The sequence below is a fragment of the Fusarium vanettenii genome, assembly GCF_000151355.1.
Source record: "Fusarium vanettenii 77-13-4 chromosome 6 genomic scaffold NECHAsca_20_chr6_4_0, whole genome shotgun sequence".
NCBI classification, from domain to species: Eukaryota; Fungi; Ascomycota; class Sordariomycetes; order Hypocreales; family Nectriaceae; genus Fusarium; species Fusarium vanettenii.
The window spans coordinates 431,049-452,017 of NW_003315865.1; the positions used below are offsets into that span (position 1 = coordinate 431,049).

Sequence of the window (20,969 nt, forward strand, 5' to 3'; positions counted from 1 at the left end):
ATATTCGGCTCAAGGACGGCAGGTCATTAGACTATGAAACAAACAAGTTGCGAGATAACGGCCGAGGCAGAAACGGCTGAGTCGTGATATTCGGCTTGGTGTTGAAAGCTGATGACAGGGGGTCCATGCCGGTACTTCTCTGCACAGCCAATTGTGGTGATAGGACAGGTACCCCGACGACTAGGTTTAAGCACCGCCGCAGTTGTGGAGAGGCGATCGACAAGTGTTTTGCCCGACGATAGTGGCATCATGTCCCTGCATGCGTCGTTTGTAGTCTAATGGGCCGAATATGTCGGCTTTACGATGAGGCTAGGGATGTTGGTCTTGCTTCAACAAGGCGTATTTGCCCATTGGTGGTGATTCTTTGATGAGAGCTAGTAGGATTACCTCCAATTACCACAAGGCTCAAACCTCTGTAACAAAACGAATAGACATTTCAGTGACGTCTGTGCTGGTTGACCCGCCATCGTGCAAGTCTTGGCAACGAGGGAATTACGGGTAATAACCTCAAAACCCACATCCCGGCTGAGTCTGCCTTGCTCGCGCGCGGAATACCGTATCAAGATGCGGAATACATCTTCAGAACCTGTTGCCCTGAGACTCATTGGACCCTTGTTGTGGCGCAGCAGAGGCAGACTCACGATACTGAGTCCCCACGGTTGAGATGATCAGTGCTTGATGCGTCTAGGTTAATTTCAAGACGGTTATCTATGAAAAGGACTCAATGTGAACAACAACATTCCTCTGTAGATACCCTTCCAAGTTTCGCAAACTGAACAATGTCGCGACTTAAGAAGGTTCTACCTATACTCTCCTCTCATACCCCCTCCATCACCTTGGCACCTGACCTGGCATGGTCACCCGTTGGGACTCATGATCTCCTCGCAGAGCTTCAGAGTCTATACTGGGAAGGTGTCCAAGCTGAACTCGAAAACATAGTTCGGACTCTCAAAGCATGGCAGCAGCCCGAGTACTCCGACGTCTCAGTCAGTGACGAGGACGACGTCCACATCCATGGTTTCGACACGTTCCTCGATCAGGTCAGCCAGGAGGCTCGGGCCTTTGCTAAAAGATATGGTTAGTGAGAGATGCACGAGATAGGTATATGCTAACATGGCGTAGGAAACCTGAGAGAGGATCAACTTCGAGGGAAGATTGCTGGTCCCCTTGACCGAGCCCCATCGGATAGGGCCGTCTTTATGGATGTGGTAGAGAACCAATTTGCAGAATATGCGAGCAGTAAGATTAGGTCTGCTGTTAGAAAATCAATCAAGAGTATGGATTATCGAACATTGCTGGACACGAGTGACTAACGTTTCGTCAGATGTGCCCAAACTCAAGGGGATGGAGCAGAGGGCTTGGGTTCTCCTCCAGGCTGCTGGTGTGTCCATACTCTGATCTGCGGGAAAAAGAACGATGGCTGATATTATCTCCTAGGTTTCCTGGATATGGAAAAGCTAGTCGAACATCGCCCACCACTTGATGATGTTGGGTTCTGGAAGAGACCAGCCATTCCTCAACGTGAGCACTACCCGACTCCCAGCAGTCACAAGCCGAGTCACTAACATGCACCTTTAGTGGCCTTGCACGGATTCAGCAAAGACTGGAGACCCAGCTTTCAGTCACTCCGCTGCAAGAGGCAAGACTGCAACGACATTATCCGCGGCAGCATGTTTGTTTCCCAGGACAAGAGCGAGCCCAGCGTCGTCTGCGAAGAATGCTACCGGAGTCATTACTACGGGAAGGAGAACTACACCAAAACTTACAAGCACTGCGTCTTGGCCGAGTCTATCACGCCCGAGATGAGCAGAGACATGTGCCATTGCAAACAAGTGCCTCACGAAGACGACAAAGGACAACCCTTGAGTCTTTTCCCAGTTCCTAAGAAGGCGTTTCATTTGAAATATACCGTCCCGCTCTGTAACCTCATCGATTTGGGTGACCAGGTTGCTCTGGCCAAGTATCAGGGCCTGCAGACAGCCCTAGGGGGCAAGGGAAAGATAGAGAAGCAACGGAGAGAGTTGACCAAGGTCGAACTGCCCGACGGTAAAAAGTCCAAGTCGGAGGAATTGAAAAAGATACTCGGCCGTGGACGTGCCCAAAGCCGATCTGTTTCGTCGAGTACCACAAGTGTGGTTACTGAGCCACAGGCTGACGAAGATATCCCTCTGCTCTTTAGGAGGTACACCGAGAAGTATCCGTATGGGAATGTGCACATGGCTCTCCGGGTTGGCCCTCTTGTCTTTGAGAATGGAGTTGCCCAGTAAGTAGACGCCCCTACCATGTCCATCGGAAAACTAACATTTGGATTGCAGTACTAAAGGAGGAGCTCTTGTCTCAGTTCGGGAGATGCCCGTCTTCCACGAGCGTTTCCATTTGCAGACGCTGCCTCAGAGAGACCTTGCCATCGATGGAGGTTCAGACCGTAAGCTCTGGCAGCGCAAGCGACATGTCAATGCCCCCAAGAGATACAAGGCCATGATGAAGCAGGTCGTGGGCGCCCCCTTCAGTGGTATCCTCCCTCACGACGAGGAGCTTCAGGTTGTCAAGGACATCATCGCTGCGAGTCAGTTGCCCTTTGACGACCCTGGCCTTCCGACAACAGATCAAATAGAGATCCTCTCTTCAGGTCTTCAGCCAGCTCTGGAGAAGCTCAAGGTACTCCTTGAGACTAGGGTCAAAAAGTACCTCGGCAGCATCGCAGAGCGTCTCCTGGACAAGAACGTCGCTCTTGCTTGGAGCGCAACACATAACAACTGTCAGACGTTTTGTGATTCTCTCATGGACCAGAGTCTCTTCAAACCTCTGCTGAACGGTCCTTCTACGGGGCTTGACCCTGGAGTCTATCCTCTTTACAGCATGAGTTTCATGTGTCCGGACGAGGGCTACAGACAACGCGGTGTCCGCACAAAGTACGATGTCCCGTTTGGGCTCACAGAGGAGTATCTTCTTCGCTTCCACTTTGGGCGGCATGACGATGCCGATATGATCGACACTTACCAAGAGTACTGGTACGACTGGGGAGCATTTGGGGGGACTCTGTATAAATACCAGGACTTGTTCCCCTGGGACTGTACTGAGGCATACGAGAGATATCCTACCAAGTGCGGTGACTGCAACCTCGCCAAGCATGTTTGGGCATTCCCCTTTGACTCTTGGTCCATGGCCTCTCTTCACCTATCGCGAGATCGTCACATGTATGCGCCTGCAACAACGGACAAGAACATGACGGCGGTGGGCGAAGGAGCCAGCACAAGCTCATGGATGAGAAATCGACTTACGGTCCTCTCTGCAACGTCGATTCTCAACCGAGCTGCTACGGCAATGGCCCGCAGTCGTGAGCTCCAAAAGGCCACAGCATGGCTTCACGATAACGAGTTGCGACCTGACTTGGATCCGTCCTTGATACGCGTCAAGTTGGGAGGTATTCATCGAGCCCAGCCCTTCAGCCACCACTTCGAAGCCGGTACCTACAAGCACTTCTTCGTGGCTCCTTGGACAACACGGCCGCGGGAAGAGCAGATTGAGCAATATGAGACTCTGCGTGACCAACGGGCCGTTATGGCAGATGTCCCAGTGCGAGCGTTCAACTCTCGCTACCCACTGAGCACGACGCCCGAAGAGACGCCCTACAGAGGATTTGAGGGCTTCTGGATGGTCGACGACCAAACAGGAGAGGAGACCATGTGGAAATCAGACAACGGGGACTCCAAGTGCATAAAGGAGAAGGTATCATGTAAGAACGTGCCCATGGACGACGTCAAGCCCAACGATTGCTTCTCAGACTCGCACATCACCCCGACAGGTGTCAAACCCCCCATCGTCACCTGCGGAGGCGGATGCGGAAGTTCTTCACCCAGGGCAGCAGATTGTGCGAGCGCCGAGACTATCAAGGCTGCTGCTGCCGAGGAGGCATCGTATCATCACTCGAGTAGTGGAGGTGGAGGAACAACTTCTAGCTGTGGAGGAGGAAGTTCGAGCTGTGGAGGGGGAGGGAGTTCAAGTTGTGGGGGCGGTAGTAGTAGTTGCGGTGGTGGTTCAAGTTGGTAGATTGGGGTTCATAAGGAGGCCAAGATATGAACATTCGTGTATTTTAAGCCATGGCGTGTCGTTTAACAGGGGATATATCAGTTCAAAGTGCCCCTGACAGGCTGGTCTTGTTGATTAGTAGATTATCATGCTTGCCCTGAGCTCAGCATCACCGATACCGGCAACGGCTTTATCAGCTGCATTTTTTCAACTGAAGCCATCCCCAATTACTCCGTATGATCTGGAATCACCTCTTGATAATCTCCCTCTTGCGTCACCCAAAACCAAACGCCCTATCCTCGTTGTGAACCCCTTGCGACCCTATTTTTAGCGAGCCAATGCATGTCTTGTCCAGGTTGTGCAAATCTCCGAATGGGGTCCATTTTGTGCCCATAATAATTCCTGCGTGTGTATAGTGCAGGCAGGGATTGTTGCTCACCACATGCAGAGCATCTAATATTTAATCTGGGGAAAAGAAAAGAGAAAAAAAGACTCATAGTCGACCAATGAATTTTCAAGTCTGCAGCATCAATAGTTTCCTCTCTCCTCCCCTGCAATATTCATCACCCATGCTATATCATGGCATGGACGCGTCGGCTCGCTTGCTCTCCCACCCACGGACGAAACCAAGAAAAAACAAGAATAAAATCACAAGGTTGCAATGCTATCGACATCCCGGACGATAGCTCGAAGGGGTCCGTTCTGTCGTGCTGCCATGGCTTCGGGAACCCCTGCTGGCGCACGTTTCAAGCAGATGGAGTTTGTCCGTCTTGGGGTTAACAGACCTGGCAAGACAGGGTTCCTCTCCTTAACCACCTAGGTGAGAGTCTTTGAGGCTCCCCTAGGTGCAACCCCCTCCCACCCCCCCTGGAACGACACTGACAAAACATCAAGTGCTTGTCAAGTCATGATTTGCCCCGGCCGTTCTCGGGATGATGGGATGGGGAGGGGAAAAAGCACATGAATGGTTGGTGGATTGGGTTGTGCGTGTGCGCGTTATGCGAGCAAGGAAGTCCTTGATAATGAATGCCCTCTGTTCTCTCACACTCTCTCTGCGTTGTCCATCGCGATCCCTTCCTTTTTGCTTCTTTGCTTACGTCGTCTCTCGTCTTTCCTTTCCTTTCCTCCCCCCTCCCACACGGTTTCCCAGCCCTGGCACTGGCTGAGTCCATTCTTTTCACCGTCGCCCTCCTCCTCTTGCAGGTGCTTCTTTGTGCAGATCAGGCTGGAGCCTGATTGATCTCCAACTTGTTCCCCCTCTTCGATCATCTCTTAACTCCTAACTACTACGATCCTGCTTGACATGGCGACTTAAGCGCCGTGGACATCTTCCACGGTAGCCTCGACTCTCATCATCATGGTCTCGTCGCCAACTTGGCCGACGAACCGGGGACGAACAATATCACCTACTAAACATTTACGAGAAGCCGCGCTGCGCCGCGGCCATGGATCCAGAATCGAGAAAGAATGCTCACATCCCCCCTCCCATGATCCGACAGCCCGTCGACTCCTACCACCGACTCATCCGCGAGACCCACGGCGTCGAAGGCGGCCTGCCGGACCCGGGCGGCCCGTCTAGCCTCCCCGGCAGGTCCAGGTCCGACTCGCGCCGCTTTATCGCCTCGCGACCAGATTCCGGCGCCGACTCCCAACTTGGAAACGGAAACGTCGCATCCTTCTTCGACTCGGAGCGCCTGGCTAGCTCTTCGGCGCAATACAATAGAAGTAGCTATGCGTCGCCGATAGGGAGTAGGACGGTACGATGGCCGTTTCTGGGGAGTATTAGATCGCGGGCGAGTCGATCCTTTCCCTCTTCGCCGCAGGCCGAGTCGCCAACTGGACCCGTCGAGATACAACTTCCCTGGCGTCCCTTTTTTCTCTACCGACGGGTTCTACTTCTTTTCGCAATTGTCTTTGTCGCCCTCATTGTAGGGATAGAGGTTTCACTTCAGCTTTCGGAACGAAACGATGGCCTCCGGGAGGTCGACGACGTATCGAGGTACTTGTGGCAGTATGGAACAACTCTGGTCTTCATCCTGGTTGCTGCTTTCTGGACCAGGGTAGAGTATCAGGCTTCTGCTGCCATGCCATGGATCAGCCTGTTGAATAACCAAGTCGAAGTCGACAAGTCTCTGATGCTGGATTACGTCTCCCTGTTTGAACCTATGGCCATTATCAAGGCTGTACGCAACAAGGACTGGCTAGTCGCTAGCCCTGTTCTCGTCGGATTGCTCTTCAAAGTTGTCGTGATATTCTCTACGGCCTTTATCACGCCCAGAGTCGTCACCGTTGCTAGCCACAAATCTTCAATAACTGTGCAAGCCGCCTTTTCCGATAATCTTGACGGGCTTCAAGATGTATCATCGCTGCCATACTTTGCCATGGCATCTATACAAACAGACAATTCGACTTATCCCAACGGAGTGTCACCTCGAGCAGCTTACACCCCATTTGTTAGCAACAGGACCGAATTTGTTGAAATCAGAGCAGTTGTGGATGGCTTCATCGGAGGTCTTGAATGCAACCAGGCCGAACTAACTTTGGACTCGATGCGATTTTGGGGTGGAACCTCGATTCAGCTCAACATGACAGTATCCGAAAACGACTGCTCCATGAACCAAACCCTCACGAGTACACGATTCGCGAGCACAGACAATGAAGATCTCCCGAGGGCATTTTTGGCTTTTCAGGCTGGTAGCTGTGGCAGGTCTACAGAAGACGATCAACAACGAATAGTCGTCCTATCAGGCGTCCTCGACCTTGATATGGACAAGCTCAAGAAACAGTCCAAGTCATCCAACAGCAGAGTAGAGGGCAAGCTTTCGACATCGGCTGCCTTTTCCTGCAAGCCGAATTACTCCATCACCCAGGTTCGAGTTTCAAAATCCCCTGAGGAGCTTCTCGCGACTACGCCCGTCCAAGGCGCAACGAACACGACACTCGACAAGGTACATCCGTGGGCTGTCGCTCAAGCTCTCTTTCAGACATTCAAAACCGATAGAACTACTGCAGCGCGCCTTTTTGCAGCTTCAACCCGATCCTACGATAACGAAGCCGTGTTGGTTGCCGATGAGGCCATGTCTGCGGCGCTTGCGATGAGGGCAAAGGAGGAAGGGGCTTTCCCCAAACTAGAATCACTCGCGGATGACGATACGTTGAGACAACTTGCCGAGGACTTTTACACGCAATACTCTGCTCTGGTGTCTCGATATGCTATGATGGAGCCGACGTCGAGTCCTACAACAGCAGTTGCTAGTTATGTTGAGCGGCGTCTCATTGTGCGAGCAGTCCCTGCGTACCTGATGACGGGGTTCCTAGCCGTCTGCCTGCTCTTGACCTTGGCAACGATGTATCTGGCACCAAGGACAGGCTTTCTTCCCCGAGACCCCAACACCATTGTTGGCCTGGCTGCGGTGGTTGCACACAGCCATCCATTCGTTGAATGTCTTCGAGGCATGGGAGCTGCGAACAAGGAGGCGATCAAAGCGAGACTTGCAGGGTCATCCTACTCCAGCGGAGCTGAGGGTCATGAGAAGCTGGAAGACCCTAATCAGGGGTTTTATCATATTTTTGGCGGCAAGGCACCACCTCGGGGTACCGCCCTACGACGTTTCGATTCTTCAACGTGGCGACAACCTGTAACGATACATGGGCTCATTCGACTACTGTACATTGTCATTCTCGCGAGCATCATAATTGGGTTCGAGGTGTCGCTGCGAGCATCTCAACGTTACGATGGACTTAGGACCATGGACAACGACGCTGCATATCTGGCATGGACAGTTGTGCCAGCTTTGGTGCTTCTCCTTGTGGCCATGTACATGATTACTCTTGAGTGGTGGACAAGGTTACTTGCTCCGTTTTCCCACCTGGCACGAAAGGGAGACTTTGGTGAGACAGTTGGACTGAATCTTGCTGATGCGCTGAGACATGTTGCTTTCAGGAGGGCATGGAAGATCGGCGACTTTGGTGCCGTGACAGCCATCTCTGGTGGTTTCATCGCCCTTCTTGTGGTTGTTGCATCTGCTCCCCTATTTGAGCCGATGCGCCTTGAACTCGACACAAGCCTTGCCCTTCGCACCGAGGACTACTTTGCCAACAGCCTGGCATCGTCTCCAGATGATCCTATCTGCACCGACTGCACCAACGATACAACGACTGCGTCACTAATACTCGCAGGAAGGGCTCCTTATCCGCCTTTTACCTATGCCGACCTCAACTTTCCCACCGTATCTCTCGGCGAAGAGGAGAACAGCAGTGATGATCTGAGAGTCAGTGTCCGACTAACGGCAATCCGCCCAAACATGACTTGTCGACTTTACCTGTCCGATGAGATATCTACCAACCTTACGCTCGAGTACAAGCTGGATGACAAGATCGTCAACCCTTTACGAATTGACCTGGAGGGTGAAACATGCCGGGGAGACACGGAGCGAGACGGGAGCAACGCCATTATCGGAACCACGAGAACTGCACTGTCGTCACCGGTCCAGGAAATCAACGAGGATTCAACCTTGTTTGGCGTTGGGCAGAGGAAGACGAACTCGACATCACAATGCTCTGACTGGTTATACGTCTGGGGACGGTTGGTTGACATGGACACCGACGACATGTCTGTTAGCAGCATCGGCGCTCTTGCCTGCAATGAAACCATTCAGGCGCTCGATGCCGATGTTGTTCTTCATGGGCCTGAGCTGCATCTATACCCGGACACTCCTCCAGCCCTTGTCGAGACGACAGCCATAAATACGACCGTTGCTATCCCGAGACTGGACTACTCATCTCTCGTCAACGTCTCTTCCAACGCCCTATTTGACTCGTTCTTTGCAACTTTGAACGCCTCCTGGCTCGCCGTTCCAGAGAGCGTTCTCGGCGGCTCATCTGCCAACGACGCAAGGCAGGTTCAATCTGCTATCCTCCTCCAGCATGGTATCATAAGGGCTCAATCTCTCAACCTGAAGAGCCGCCGCCGTCTCTCTTCAAGGGGCACATTTCCTTCGGCAGACGGACAGAATATCATCAGCGGTGTCGACCCCAATGCACCCGTTTCGCAGGCTGTTCCCATCATCAGCGGCTCAAAACTCTCGGAAAAGGTTAGACTTCGCCAGGATCCAATTGCCACACGTATTCTACAAGGTCTTGTGGGTGCGTTGCTTCTACTACACATCATGTCCTGGATCTTGACCAGAAGACTTCGACTTCCTCGACCGCCGACTACGATTGCATCTACTGCTGCGTTGATCGTCGACGGTAACATGTTGAAGCTACTACCTCGAGGTGCTCAGTGGCAACCCATGAATGAACTCGAAAACGCATTCGGCGATGAAGCGCAGTTTGAGCTAGGTTGGGACGGCGGACGAAGCAGACCGAGACGAGACAGACGCAAGAGAAAAGAGGAAGGCTTCTTTGGCATCCGAGCCACCGTGACGGAAGATCACATACCAGAAGAGCTAGAACTAAGGCCTATACCACCAAGACCCGACAGGCTCAGACCAATGGACAGGGTCGGAACCGTCAGCAGGGGAACGGCAGAGCTTGGGGCAGACAGCACCCAGAGAAAGTCGGTCCTGGTCGGAAAGGAGAGCCCACCCACCTCGGGTTCCAAGGATAGTAATGGTGCGCGGCCCAGGAAGAAGAGGTCGCTCACGGCGTGGAGCGGACCAAAGGAGATGGTCAAGGTGTGGTGGGCTTCTGCACAATGAAGTTCTTTTTTTTGGGATGAATATGAAGGGAAATGGAAAAGTATATATAGAGGCATCATCTATTTGTAATAGAATCGTAATATGAGGTATGAATCTTGCTAGTATATACTTTTTTTACTATCGATAGTTTCAAAGTATTTAAGTTTTACACTCACATTCAGTGAAGTTCAATGATTGCCAAATTCACCACCAGTCATTAGGCAAAAAGACAATATGGATGAAGCTATTCAGCTCTGGTCTTGGCACCAACCGTTGGCGTGGGATGGCGGTTCAACGTGCATTACCTAATCCTCAACCGTCGGGTCACTTCGGGCCGATCAAAAGCCCGAAGCTAGAAAAAAGACGTTGCAGGCAAGAAAAAAAATTGGATTGACCAAAGGGCGAAGACGGGACGGGGATGAGGTACCCGTGGTAAATTGTCTCAACAACAAAACCTCAGGAAGTCTTTGTCTTTTTTCTTGCTGATAAGGACTTGGAGCCCTGGGCATCGAGGGTGGAATAATTTGGTTGATGGATGATTGATTATCATAATTGTATAGACAATGCAGTTCATCAGAACTCATGACACTGTCAAACATGCTTGGATGCTCTCAATCCCCCGGACTTCGCTGATGTCGCGCAATGATGCCCCGAGGCGCTCAAGAGGTAACATGATGAAAAGTCCAAGGAAGCTTCACTCTGGCGGGGCAAGGAACCACAAGTCCCGTGGGCTTACAGTGGTCCCCTCCCCTAAATGCCTCGCAAAACGGCGCTGGCGATGCCCTAAAACTTCCTGAGCTCGCCTATGTCGCTGCCCTCTCAACGGTGGGATCTGGGTCTCGCGGTGGCTGCAGGGGCCTTGCAGAGGCCACGGCGCTCCCGCGCTAGGGCCCAAATGGGTTTAGCACGTCCCCAAAGCTTCAAAGTACCTCAGTCGTCGGAGCTCAACGCAACTGGGACTGGACGGGACGCAAAAAACTCCACGTCGAACCAACCCCAAGAATTTCCCATCCCGTCCCATCCTCTCTCCCTCTCCCTCTCACGCAAGAGCTTCATCTCTCTCCGCCCCCGATATCCCACTCCTCTCGCCTCGTCCGTGGCCGTCAGTCACGAACCTCAATTCCCCTCAATTGCCCATCTTGGCTGGTGAGTGCTTTTCCCCCCACGCCTCTCTGGCCTGCGTCAGCCCATATTCGCGCTCGTATGTCGCTCGCTAACATCCCTTCTCCGCCATCTAGAGAGATATTAATTCCCTCCCGACAATGCTCAGCGTCGCTCTCCGGAGGCGACTCCTCGCCCCTACCCACAATGCCCTGCGAACCGGCTTCGCCGCGCATGTCGTGCGACACTATGCCTCGTTCCCTGAGCACCAGGTCGTCAAGATGCCCGCTCTGTCGCCCACCATGCAACATGGCAACATCGGATCCTGGCAGAAGAAGCCCGGTGACTCCATCGCCCCCGGCGACGTCCTGGTAGAGATCGAGACCGACAAGGCCCAGATGGACTTTGAGTTCCAGGAGGAGGGTGTTATTGCCAAGATCCTCAAGGAGTCTGGCGAGAAGGATGTTCCTGTTGGCAGCGTAAGTCGTCCATTTTTCTGTTCCCCCTCGGGCCACTTTTCGGGTCTCGGGGTATCTTGCTCCTGGCCCCGAGCATCCACCAATTTGTTGCATCATGACACTGACTTGTTCTCCTTCTTCTCTATAGCCCATCGCCGTTCTCGTCGAGGAGGGTACCGATATTTCCGCCTTTGAGAAGTTCTCCATTGAGGATGCTGGTGGTGCCGCCGCCCCCGCTGCCCCCAAGGAGGAGAAGACCGAGTCCAAGTCCGAGCCCTCGTCCACTCCCGCGTCTACTCCTGAGCCCGAGCAGTACACCTCTTCCGAGGGCCGACTCCAGACTGCTCTCGATCGTGAGCCCAACATGAGCGCCGCCGCCAAGCGACTCGCCCGCGAGAACGGCATCAGCATCGATAGCCTGAAGGGCACCGGTCAGGGTGGCAAGATCACTGAGGAGGATGTCAAGAAGGCCCTCAGCAGCCCCGTTGCTGCTGCTCCCGGTGCCACCTTTGAGGACACCCCCATCAGCAGCATGCGCAAGACCATTGCCAACCGCCTGGTCGAGTCCACCCAGACCAACCCTCACTTCTACGTCACCAGCTCCGTCTCGGTCAGCAAGCTGCTCAAGCTCCGCCAGGCTCTCAACAGCTCTGCCGATGGCAAGTACAAGCTGTCCGTCAATGACTTCCTCATCAAGGCCATGGCCATTGCCAGCCGCAAGGTTCCCCAGGTCAACTCCAGCTGGCGCGAGGGCAACATCCGCCAGTTCAACAGCGTTGACGTCTCGGTCGCCGTCTCCACCCCCACTGGTCTCATCACCCCCATCGTCACCGGTGTTGAGGGCCGTGGCCTCGAGGCCATCTCCTCCAAGGTCAAGGAACTCGCCAAGAAGGCCCGCGACGGCAAGCTCAAGCCCGAGGAGTACCAGGGTGGTACCATCTCCATCTCCAACATGGGCATGAACCCCGCCGTTGACCACTTCACCGCCGTCATCAACCCTCCCCAGGCCGCCATCCTCGCCGTCGGCACCACCCGCAAGGTTGCTGTCCCCGCCCAGAACGAGGACGGCAGCGCCGGTGTCGAGTTTGACGACCAGATCAGCCTCACTGCCAGCTTCGACCACAAGGTCGTTGATGGTGCTATCGGCGCTGAGTGGCTCCGTGAGCTCAAGAAGGTCCTCGAGAACCCCCTTGAGCTGCTTCTGTAAGGTCAAGGCAGTACAACAGACCTCTGAATGCTTAGCAACGGGGAAGGATGATGGTCCAATGGGAAGCGAGGATATGTCTTTTTTATAGAATAGGAGGAGGATCGATCTCTGGCTGGACGGGCAGAGGAGCGGTAAGGAGTTCACCCGGGACACCTCGGGGGAAATCCTCGAGAGAGGTTCACGGTGGAGGCCGGTGAGACAAAACGATGGGGAGGTCTATGAGGGAAACCCATGGAGATTCGTCGTTCTTCCCACGCCGCAGTGCTTGTGGAGGATTTTACGAGGCCGGAAAAGCCCGTGTACAATGACCCTTGACTACTTAATGCTATATCTTTTTACCTTTGGGGGGTGTTTTGGACAAAGAATCTATTGCATATGCCCTCACTCAGGTTTCCTGTTTAACATTCGCCTTGCCTAGTGAAGTTGAGATGACAAGACAATAGATGCTGATTATCCCGTGAGACTAACAGTTTTGTTCCACATTGAGACAGCAAGCGGCCAATCTGAGTCACAAACCCTCGTGCCCCTGGATTGCTGTAGATCTTGGCGTCTCCGTATATCGGGCATCTCGGTGAGCAAAACACCGTCCCGAACCGTCTCAAACCGTCACGATGGTAGATTGAACCCCGCAATCGGCAGTCTCCGCTCGATATGGGTAGAGCTAGGTACTTAATTAGGTAGGTATGCAGAGGTGAATATATAAAACGGCCAGGCTCTCAATATTCGTCTTTTCATCATGCTCTTTTACCGTGTTGCCAGAGCTTCCCGTCAATTCAACAATCACCGACAACTGTACTTCTCGACAAGTACAGCATCCCTCAAAATGAGCCTCTACGACGGCAAAGTCTTTGGCTCGGCCTCCAACACGTCCAACGGCGAAGTCGGCGCCGAGACGCGCTTCCACTATCACCAAGACGGCAAGATTGTGTGGGCGGAATATTCGGGCGGCTCCATTGTCCGGGGTACATTGATCGCGACTGTCAAGGAAGAGGATAACAGCTTGGATATGAGATATCAGCACGTCAACAAGGAGGGAGAGCTCATGACGGGACAGTGCAAGTCGACGCCTGAGGTTTTGGCTGATGGACGGTTGAGAATGCATGAGAAATGGAAGTGGACGAGTGGGGATAGATCTGAGGGCGAGTCTATCATTGAGGAGGTCAGGGAGTAATCGAAGGCAGGATAATGAGGTGAGTTTCTCTCAGTCGAGTCATCTCGACTTGACTTTGTTCACTAACTCGAAGGTAGGAAATGAACATATACTTACCATACACCGATAATTGAAGATTTAGAATAGCTAGCCAATAAGGTCGATTAAACATTATCTTTTCATTCTATCTACTTTTATCATATGAATAGGAGATCAAGATCTACATACACTACTCTCATCCTAACTTACAATCTAGACTTTCCAATTCTCCTTCGCCTTGTTAAACTCACCAATTTATACATCTAAGTCTTCTCTTAACGTCTATTTCAATCCTCCCATGCTCCTCTAAGTCCTCCCGAAGAGCCCCTTTGGCGATGCCCATTTGGCAGCAACAGCAACCAAAGCTCCAAACATTGTCATGGCACCAGCAAAGTATGATACCTCCTGAAATCTATCATACTTGTCAATCATGGCGCCGCTGACAGGGGGGCCGATCAGAGCTGAGAACGAAGCCAGTCCCATGCCCACGCCCATGTATGTGCCAATGTTTTTGGGATCGTCGGTGCAGAGAGTTACTGCCACGGAACCGCCTGAGATGATTGCGCCTGAACAGAAGCCGAAAAAAGCCGAGATGACGATGATGGAGGCGTTGGTCTCTGCCTCGGGCCAGCAAAAGACGATGATGCTCGTGGCCGCGGTAGCTCCGATGAGGGTGTTAATACGTCCAAACTTGTCGCCGAGAACACCAGGGATGATTCGTCCAAAGATGGACGCCGCGTTGATGATAGCCACCATGTAACTCGCCAAACTTTCGCTCATGCCCTTGGTGATGGCATAAGTTGGCAGCAGGAACAGAGGAACATACATGCCAACCATACCAAAGAAGAGCGAGATGATGAGGAGCACATACATAGGCTGCTTGAACGAACTCCAGAGAAAGAATCGAGTGCGTCTTGGTGGAAGTCTCGCACGAATGCAGACGGCGGAAAAGGCTAGGATAGGAAGCATGACAAAGGCCGTGATTCGGACCGACCAGCCGAAACCCAAGTCCGTCTTTGTGAGCAGCTTAGATAGCACGATGGGGAAGACGACAGCTCCGAGCGAGGATCCGGCGATGGAGAGGCCCATGGCTGCGCCGCGGTTGGCGTTGAACCACTGCGGCACAGCGGCGAGGGCTGGGAACATGAGGAGTCCGTTGGCGAGACCGGTTAGAACGCCTTGCGCGAGCATGAACTGCCAGTATTCTTTGCAGATGCTTGTCATCATGATTGCAAAGATGTATAGCACCGCAGCAGGACGGATAAGCTATAAGTGTTAGTTAACATCATCACATTCAGGGGGAATTACACACCCAAGCACCATAGCGGTCAAATAAAGGTCCTCCTACAGCACCGGTAGCAAAGATTAGGAAGCCCTGAATAGATCCAATCCAGGCAATGTCGTCGGCGCTCCTCTCGGGCATCTGGTTGAACATGTAGTAGGCCTGAAAGATGCCAAAGACGTTGGTGTATCCGAGAGTACAGAAGAAAGCTCCCGCTGCGCCAATCGCAACAAGCCATGCTCGAAGTCCACCGTCAGGAAATTCGTTTTCATCCGTCTTTTCGAGTTGCTGGTCTTCGGATCCTGGACGAGTGTCGTTCAGTGTGTCTGACAAATCGTGATCTGGTGTGGTTGCTCCTGAGAGCGGCTTGGAGTTGTCAGGGGTGGACATGGTGAAGACGTCAAAGAGATTGAAAAACTGTGTCTTAATGAGCTTGATTGATAACAACTTTGAGCTCTGCGGTAGAATCTAAACTCAACCATGATTCCAGCTCCTTATATCGTGACATTTTCGCAATGGTCTTTTCATGTCGCTATTCTCACTGGCCGGTGTATTCACCCGCCACAAGAATAAACCGACATGATTTCTCTGCTGCATTTCCGCTGCAGCCACGGAAATAGCCTCATCAGAAAAGTAATCACGACAGCATTAGCAAACGGTGGATTTCGGCAAGGATTCGACTTCTCCAAAGAGTCACGTCCATCGCCGGCGATTTATATCATGCCCCTCGGTGAATTACCATCTGGCCAATCACATCGGCTCGGAGTAGCGCGGTGAATTGAAAAAGCCGAACAATTGAAGGAATGCGTCCTCTCATCCTCGTCATCTCGAGGATGCTTGCGAGTTCTTCCTCGTCACCGGCATTTTGCATACAATACACCCTGGACTTCCCCATCTCTGGGCTGATTCTCCTGGCCTTTTTTGTGAATTCACCGTTCTTGTTCTCGCTGATTTTAACGGCCGAAGGATGGCGCCCTCCGACTCTCTGTCACTTGCCCCTCACGGCATCTTTTTCAGCGAATTACAAGAAGATGAGGGCGGAGGTTCTTCTTCTCAGCAAGAGGTCTTTGCGTTTCCCGTGGGGGAGGCCTTCACCTCCGGGGACGCCTCCGGTGGGACCGCCGTGCCTCCGCCGTCGGCACCGGCTGCCAAGCCCGAGAAGAAGCGGCGCCGGCCGGCCCTTTCGTGTGAGCAGTGTCGCCGGAGGAAGATCCGGTGTGACCGCAGTCTCCCATGTGTCAACTGTGTGAAAGCCAAGATCTCGCCGTGCACGTACGCTCCGACTCACATCCCGGCTTCACGGGCAAGGAGGAGCACTGCGGGCCAAGCCGGGGGCGGAGACGTCCCGGCGAGGTCGGCCCCTGTCACCAGCACTCAAGGACACTCCCCTACGACCAATGCCCGACCGGGTAGGTCCCCTTCTAGTGTTCAGAGTTCTACCATGGGATCTGCCTCGGGGGCATCGACGGTAGATGCCCTGGCTGCGAGGGTGAGAGAGCTTGAGCAGAAGCTCGCAAATACTTGTCACATCACACACCCTGCTGAAGACAAGTTGGTTGAGTTTGAGTTTGAGGAGAAAGAACAAGAGGAACCAGCACCTATGAAGGGAACTGTATCCAAAACGAGGTTCTTTGGCCAGAGCCATTGGATGAATGGTGCAGACATGGTCAGTTAAGCTCACTCTACCTTCATCAACTTCGCTAACATCTCATAGTTCCCCAACATTCTCAATGTTCTTCGCAACGCAGAAGTTCGAAAGATAGAACCCCACGCCATCTTTATCAAATGCAAGACCCTTGCTCGCGCCATCAAGGCCCACCGGCTCAAGCCCATCTCATCAGACAACCTAGGCAAGACGATTCCTGAGCGTCAACTCGCCAACCAGCTTGTCGACGCCTACTTCCGCACCTTCGAGGGCGTCGTCCGTATTCTCCATGGACCTACCTTTAGAGCTGAGTATGAACGGTACTGGCAGAATCCCGATGCTGCCAGCGAAGTGTTTGTCATGCAGCTCCAGCTTTGCATGGCTATTGGGGCAACCGTTTACGACGACATTTTTAGTCTTCACTCTGCTGCCATGCAGTGGGTGCATGAGGTTCAGATTTGGCTTATGCTTCCTCCCGAGAAGAGTAGGATGACCATCGCCGGAATTCAGATCATGTGCATGCTGGTCATCGCCAAAGCGTGCTGTGCAGTTGGACAGGATCTTACATGGGTGTCAACGGGAAGCCTGATCAGGCAGGCCATGTACATGGGTCTTCATAGGGATCCAAAGCACTTGGGAAATATGTCCGTCTATCGCTCCGAGATGCGCCGTCGTCTGTGGGCAACTATTCTCGAGCTCAATCTGCAATCCTCTTACGATGCTGGGGGGCCGCCACTCCTCTCCTCCAAGCACTACGACACGAAGCTCCCTGCTAATCTCAACGACGACCAACTCAGCGACGAACCAGACAGCAGCCGACAGCCTACCAGTAACCCGGAGGAGCTAACCGATATGTCGGTTCAGTTAGCACTAGTCAAGTCTCAGCCGCTTCGCCTCGCCATCATCAAGCACGTCAACGAGTTCCGGTCCAAGGAGTCGTACCCAGAAACGCTACGTCTCAACTCGGAGCTCACAAAGGCCTGTCGCACCCTGACAGAGACTCTCGCTGCTCTTTCTCAAGCGCAGAGACGCAGCTCGAGGGCCATATTCAACCAGTTCCACAGCGCCCTCATCCAGATGTTCACCTATCGCTGTTTCCTATCTCTTCACCAGCCCATGCTGGCCCGTTCTGCCGAGGATCCGACGTACTACTACTCGCGCAAAGTCTCGCTCGACTCATCTCTTAAGATCGCCCAGATCTGTGGTTTGGCGACACCTCGATACCCAGCCGCACCTCCTGGTGCGCTCGACCCGACGACGTGCTTCGACAGGCTCATCACCAACGGTTCAGGGGTCTTTCGTATTGTCCCCGTACAGACACTTTTCTCCATTGCCCTTGAATTCATCAAGAAGAAGGAGGAGCAACGTGAGAGTCTAGGTGGGATGCCTTCCATGGGCTGCAGCGAGCTTCGAACGGTTCTCACTGCTGCGCAGGAATGGGCACAGCGGCGTCTGCGTTCAACCGAAACCAACATCAAGGGGTACTGTTTCATGACGGCGTGCATAGCCCTGGCCGAGGCCATAGAGGTTGGCATGTCGCAGGAGGAAATTGATCAGGTCGTTATCGACGCGGGCGCCAAGGTCAGCATAAGAAGCTATGATCTGCTCAAGGAGGTTGCGGAGCGTGAAGGCGTGCCACTGGATGATACCGAAGAGGGGATGGTTCCAGCCGAGACCCCAGCAGTCGAAAGTATGGAGGGCATTGTGGACATGCCGTTTGACTGGATGGGGGATCTAGGGTGGGATACCATGGGCGGGTTCCCCTGGTCAAAGGGCGCCGTGGGTATGCCGCAGCAGTTGGATTCGGTCGACCCGTCGGTTGTCTCGCAGTTCTAGGCTAAGTGGCACTACCTCTGGCGAATTAGGGATGTATGACCATACTAATACTGGGTATGTAACCAAGTTGCATTTGGTTTCGAGCTTGGGGGCGGGCAAGATGGAGTGGAAAGACTGGTATTGGCGTCCCGGCGTTTGGCATATGATGATAGAGGATACAAGACCAATCACTGCTCTATAAACAATGAATACCCAGACATATAAATCTCAAATATATTTATACAGGAAAGATTTTGTAGTAATATAATTTCAGTTAGGTAAAGTGTTGAAGAGCCTGGAAACTTGTTTACTGAAGTCGGGTTGTAGGGTATCTATGAAGCGTCAACTCAACTATTGCCAATATTCACCACCCCCTTGGGATAAAGAGAATTTCCACAAACGTTTAATGCTTTCGGATGCACAGAATATAATCTAAATCATCATTCATCATCTCCTTCATCAGCCTCAGCTCCATCCTTCTCTTGCCACCCCTCCCTCGGCTTTGCAGCCTTTGCCAAGAGATTCCGTGTAACATCTACCCTCCATATCTGAGGCCCAATTTCCTCATCATCCGTGCGATGCGTCTCTACCCATGTCCGGATCTGCCCTCGTACTTCCTTATTGCTGGTGATTGTAGTCAGGCCTGCTGCCCACCCGTACATAAAGATGGACAACTTGGAGCTCTTGAAGCCACTGCTGCGTGCTACATCCTGAGCGACGTGGGGCAGAGTCCCTTTGGAGACGGCATCTGTGATTGCATCCATTTCCCAAGACTCATGCAAGATAGTGACGGGGACCTGCACATCGGCAGGTAAGGTATGAATGGAGAGCTCCTGGAAGCGCTGACGAATCATCTCTGAAGACATGTTCCGTATATCATCGTCCCATGGGACTAGTAACCTCCCACGCTCCCACTCAGTTGCGGTCCCGACAGTCTCCAACACATCATGGAAGTGAACCGCAGCCTCCCAAGTGCAGACGAGCCTGCGTCCTGCCAGCACTGGATATAAAGTGCGAGCCATGAGTCCACCCTCGTGACTATTTTCCTCCTCTATTTGCGCCCGCGTTGTCCGTGACTGCCATGGTTGGGGCTGAAGATCCGTATGCGTCAAATCCGAGATGAGGTCAATCAAGATGGTGTGATCAAGGTTTACCGTCGACGTTATAGACGCTAATTCATCGCCCACCAGCTTCTCCAGAGCTTCATCCAAGGGTGGAGGAGGTGCTGTAATAAAGGTACTGTCCTGATCCTCGATGATAACCTGAACTAAGGGATCCATGTGCTCCAGTTGATAGAGGAAGATGTCTAACTCTTCCTCCCCACGACTTAGGTTGGAGAGAACCAGTCGTATCCGGGGAAACTGATATTCGTGGCGGTTCATCCTTGCAGCTGCAACTAACCGCCGCACAAATTTTGCAAGAGGAGTATCCTCCCACTCATCGTCGTCGACCTTGTCACCGAGTTCGTGGTCGCCCCATCCCCAACCGCAGTCAGTCATCTGCCGGGCAAGACGGTCAGGGGAGATGGCCTTGACAGCGAGCCACTCATGTCCGCCTTCGACAACGTCCACTTCAACACGGCCTTGCTCTTTCAAGAGACGATGCATCTTTTGCTTTTCTTGACCTGCAATGTCAAGCTTTGCAACTTCGCGTTTTCGTCCGTCCTTGGATGAGCCCTGGAAGGCTTGGTTGACAGCGACGAAACCACCACATCGCTTGAGTCGATCCCATTGTGCAACACTGCGGTTGACCACGTTGACACTAGCATCAAGTTTTCGATCTTGGAGTGTGAGCTTTTGAGCGTCAAGACTTGTACTTGACAGCTCATTCACAAGACCGTTGAGAGTCTCATTTTCGCGCTGGAGGGTTCGAATAAAAGTTGGTAGCCCAGATGATGCGACGGGTCTAGACTTTGCTTCCAGGCTCTTTATAAGAAGCTCAATCTCGTTGATGCTGGTAACAACGAGACGGGAGTGGCTCCTTGCAGACTCGAGCATCCGAGACTGACGCAGGGCGGTTTCTGGGTCGACATTTTGTTGTTGAACAGCCGCCGAGGATTGATAGTTTGGGACATCTAGCATGACGCGTACGAGAAGCTGGGTTTCTGTGAGTTGGACATGAAAGGTAATTTCGCCAAATTAATTTGGAGCAATAGGCAACTCTATTCGAGAATCCTAGGCTTCCATGCGAGATTCCACCGATGTCTGTATGAATCTTCCATCCATGGAGAACACAGGGGTCCAGTTTGGTTGGCTGCTCAGCCTCGTGTGGCTTGAGACTAACGGAGAGTCGGGAATTGGCAGTCCCTGGATTACAGTTAAAGACACGCGTGCGCCTGGTCTGTGATTGGCCGGTTGGCAGGACTATTGGGGGATCTTTTCGGGGCCGGGGGGGGGAGCTCATTTTTGGCGGAGCCTCCACTGGAAACGCTGTCCACTTCGTAAAGTACCATCCCTAGCTCTGAGAGCCAGCATCGAGAAAGGCCAAGAGGAAGATTCGAGGCACCGACATTTCCTGGTCTTGTTTGTTTATTTTGTTTATAATCGTCTCGACTTGAAGAGA

At 52.8% G+C, this 20,969-nt stretch overlaps 7 protein-coding genes across 7 annotated transcripts; 5 read left to right on the forward strand and 2 right to left on the reverse strand.

Moving 5' to 3' along the window:
* Positions 1-779: 779 nt before the first annotated feature.
* Positions 780-4,050, forward strand: NECHADRAFT_43477 (uncharacterized protein; the record flags this gene model as incomplete). The annotated part of the gene is made up of 6 exons (XM_003044642.1): positions 780-1,077; positions 1,123-1,275; positions 1,325-1,381; positions 1,438-1,521; positions 1,579-2,263; positions 2,316-4,050. The coding sequence occupies 6 exons, from the start codon at positions 780-782 to the stop codon at positions 4,048-4,050; spliced, it is 3,012 nt and encodes a 1,003-aa protein (XP_003044688.1).
* Positions 4,051-5,474: 1,424 nt separating this feature from the next.
* On the forward strand, positions 5,475-9,731 carry NECHADRAFT_43867 (uncharacterized protein; the record flags this gene model as incomplete). Its single annotated transcript, XM_003044643.1, has 1 exon — positions 5,475-9,731. One exon carries the CDS (start codon positions 5,475-5,477, stop codon positions 9,729-9,731), a length of 4,257 nt encoding a protein of 1,418 aa, XP_003044689.1.
* A 1,011-nt stretch (positions 9,732-10,742) lies between these two features.
* On the forward strand, positions 10,743-12,842 carry NECHADRAFT_70106 (uncharacterized protein). Its single transcript, XM_003044644.1, has 3 exons — positions 10,743-10,856; positions 10,949-11,290; positions 11,418-12,842. Exons 2-3 carry the CDS (start codon positions 10,973-10,975, stop codon positions 12,474-12,476), a joined length of 1,377 nt encoding a protein of 458 aa, XP_003044690.1. The 5' UTR covers positions 10,743-10,856; positions 10,949-10,972; the 3' UTR covers positions 12,477-12,842.
* A 457-nt stretch (positions 12,843-13,299) lies between these two features.
* NECHADRAFT_43732 (uncharacterized protein) lies at positions 13,300-13,647 on the forward strand (the record flags this gene model as incomplete). Its single annotated transcript, XM_003044645.1, has 1 exon — positions 13,300-13,647. One exon carries the CDS (start codon positions 13,300-13,302, stop codon positions 13,645-13,647), a length of 348 nt encoding a protein of 115 aa, XP_003044691.1.
* A 324-nt stretch (positions 13,648-13,971) lies between these two features.
* NECHADRAFT_94320 (uncharacterized protein) lies at positions 13,972-15,429 on the reverse strand (the record flags this gene model as incomplete). The annotated part of the gene is made up of 3 exons (XM_003045051.1): positions 13,972-14,931; positions 14,978-15,249; positions 15,366-15,429. 3 exons carry the CDS (start codon positions 15,427-15,429, stop codon positions 13,972-13,974), a joined length of 1,296 nt encoding a protein of 431 aa, XP_003045097.1.
* Positions 15,430-15,914: 485 nt separating this feature from the next.
* NECHADRAFT_43226 (uncharacterized protein) lies at positions 15,915-18,428 on the forward strand (the record flags this gene model as incomplete). Its single annotated transcript, XM_003044646.1, has 3 exons — positions 15,915-16,132; positions 16,259-16,613; positions 16,662-18,428. The coding sequence occupies 3 exons, from the start codon at positions 15,915-15,917 to the stop codon at positions 18,426-18,428; spliced, it is 2,340 nt and encodes a 779-aa protein (XP_003044692.1).
* Positions 18,429-18,847: 419 nt separating this feature from the next.
* NECHADRAFT_42847 (uncharacterized protein) lies at positions 18,848-20,488 on the reverse strand (the record flags this gene model as incomplete). The annotated part of the gene is made up of 1 exon (XM_003045052.1): positions 18,848-20,488. One exon carries the CDS (start codon positions 20,486-20,488, stop codon positions 18,848-18,850), a length of 1,641 nt encoding a protein of 546 aa, XP_003045098.1.
* Positions 20,489-20,969: the final 481 nt, after the last annotated feature.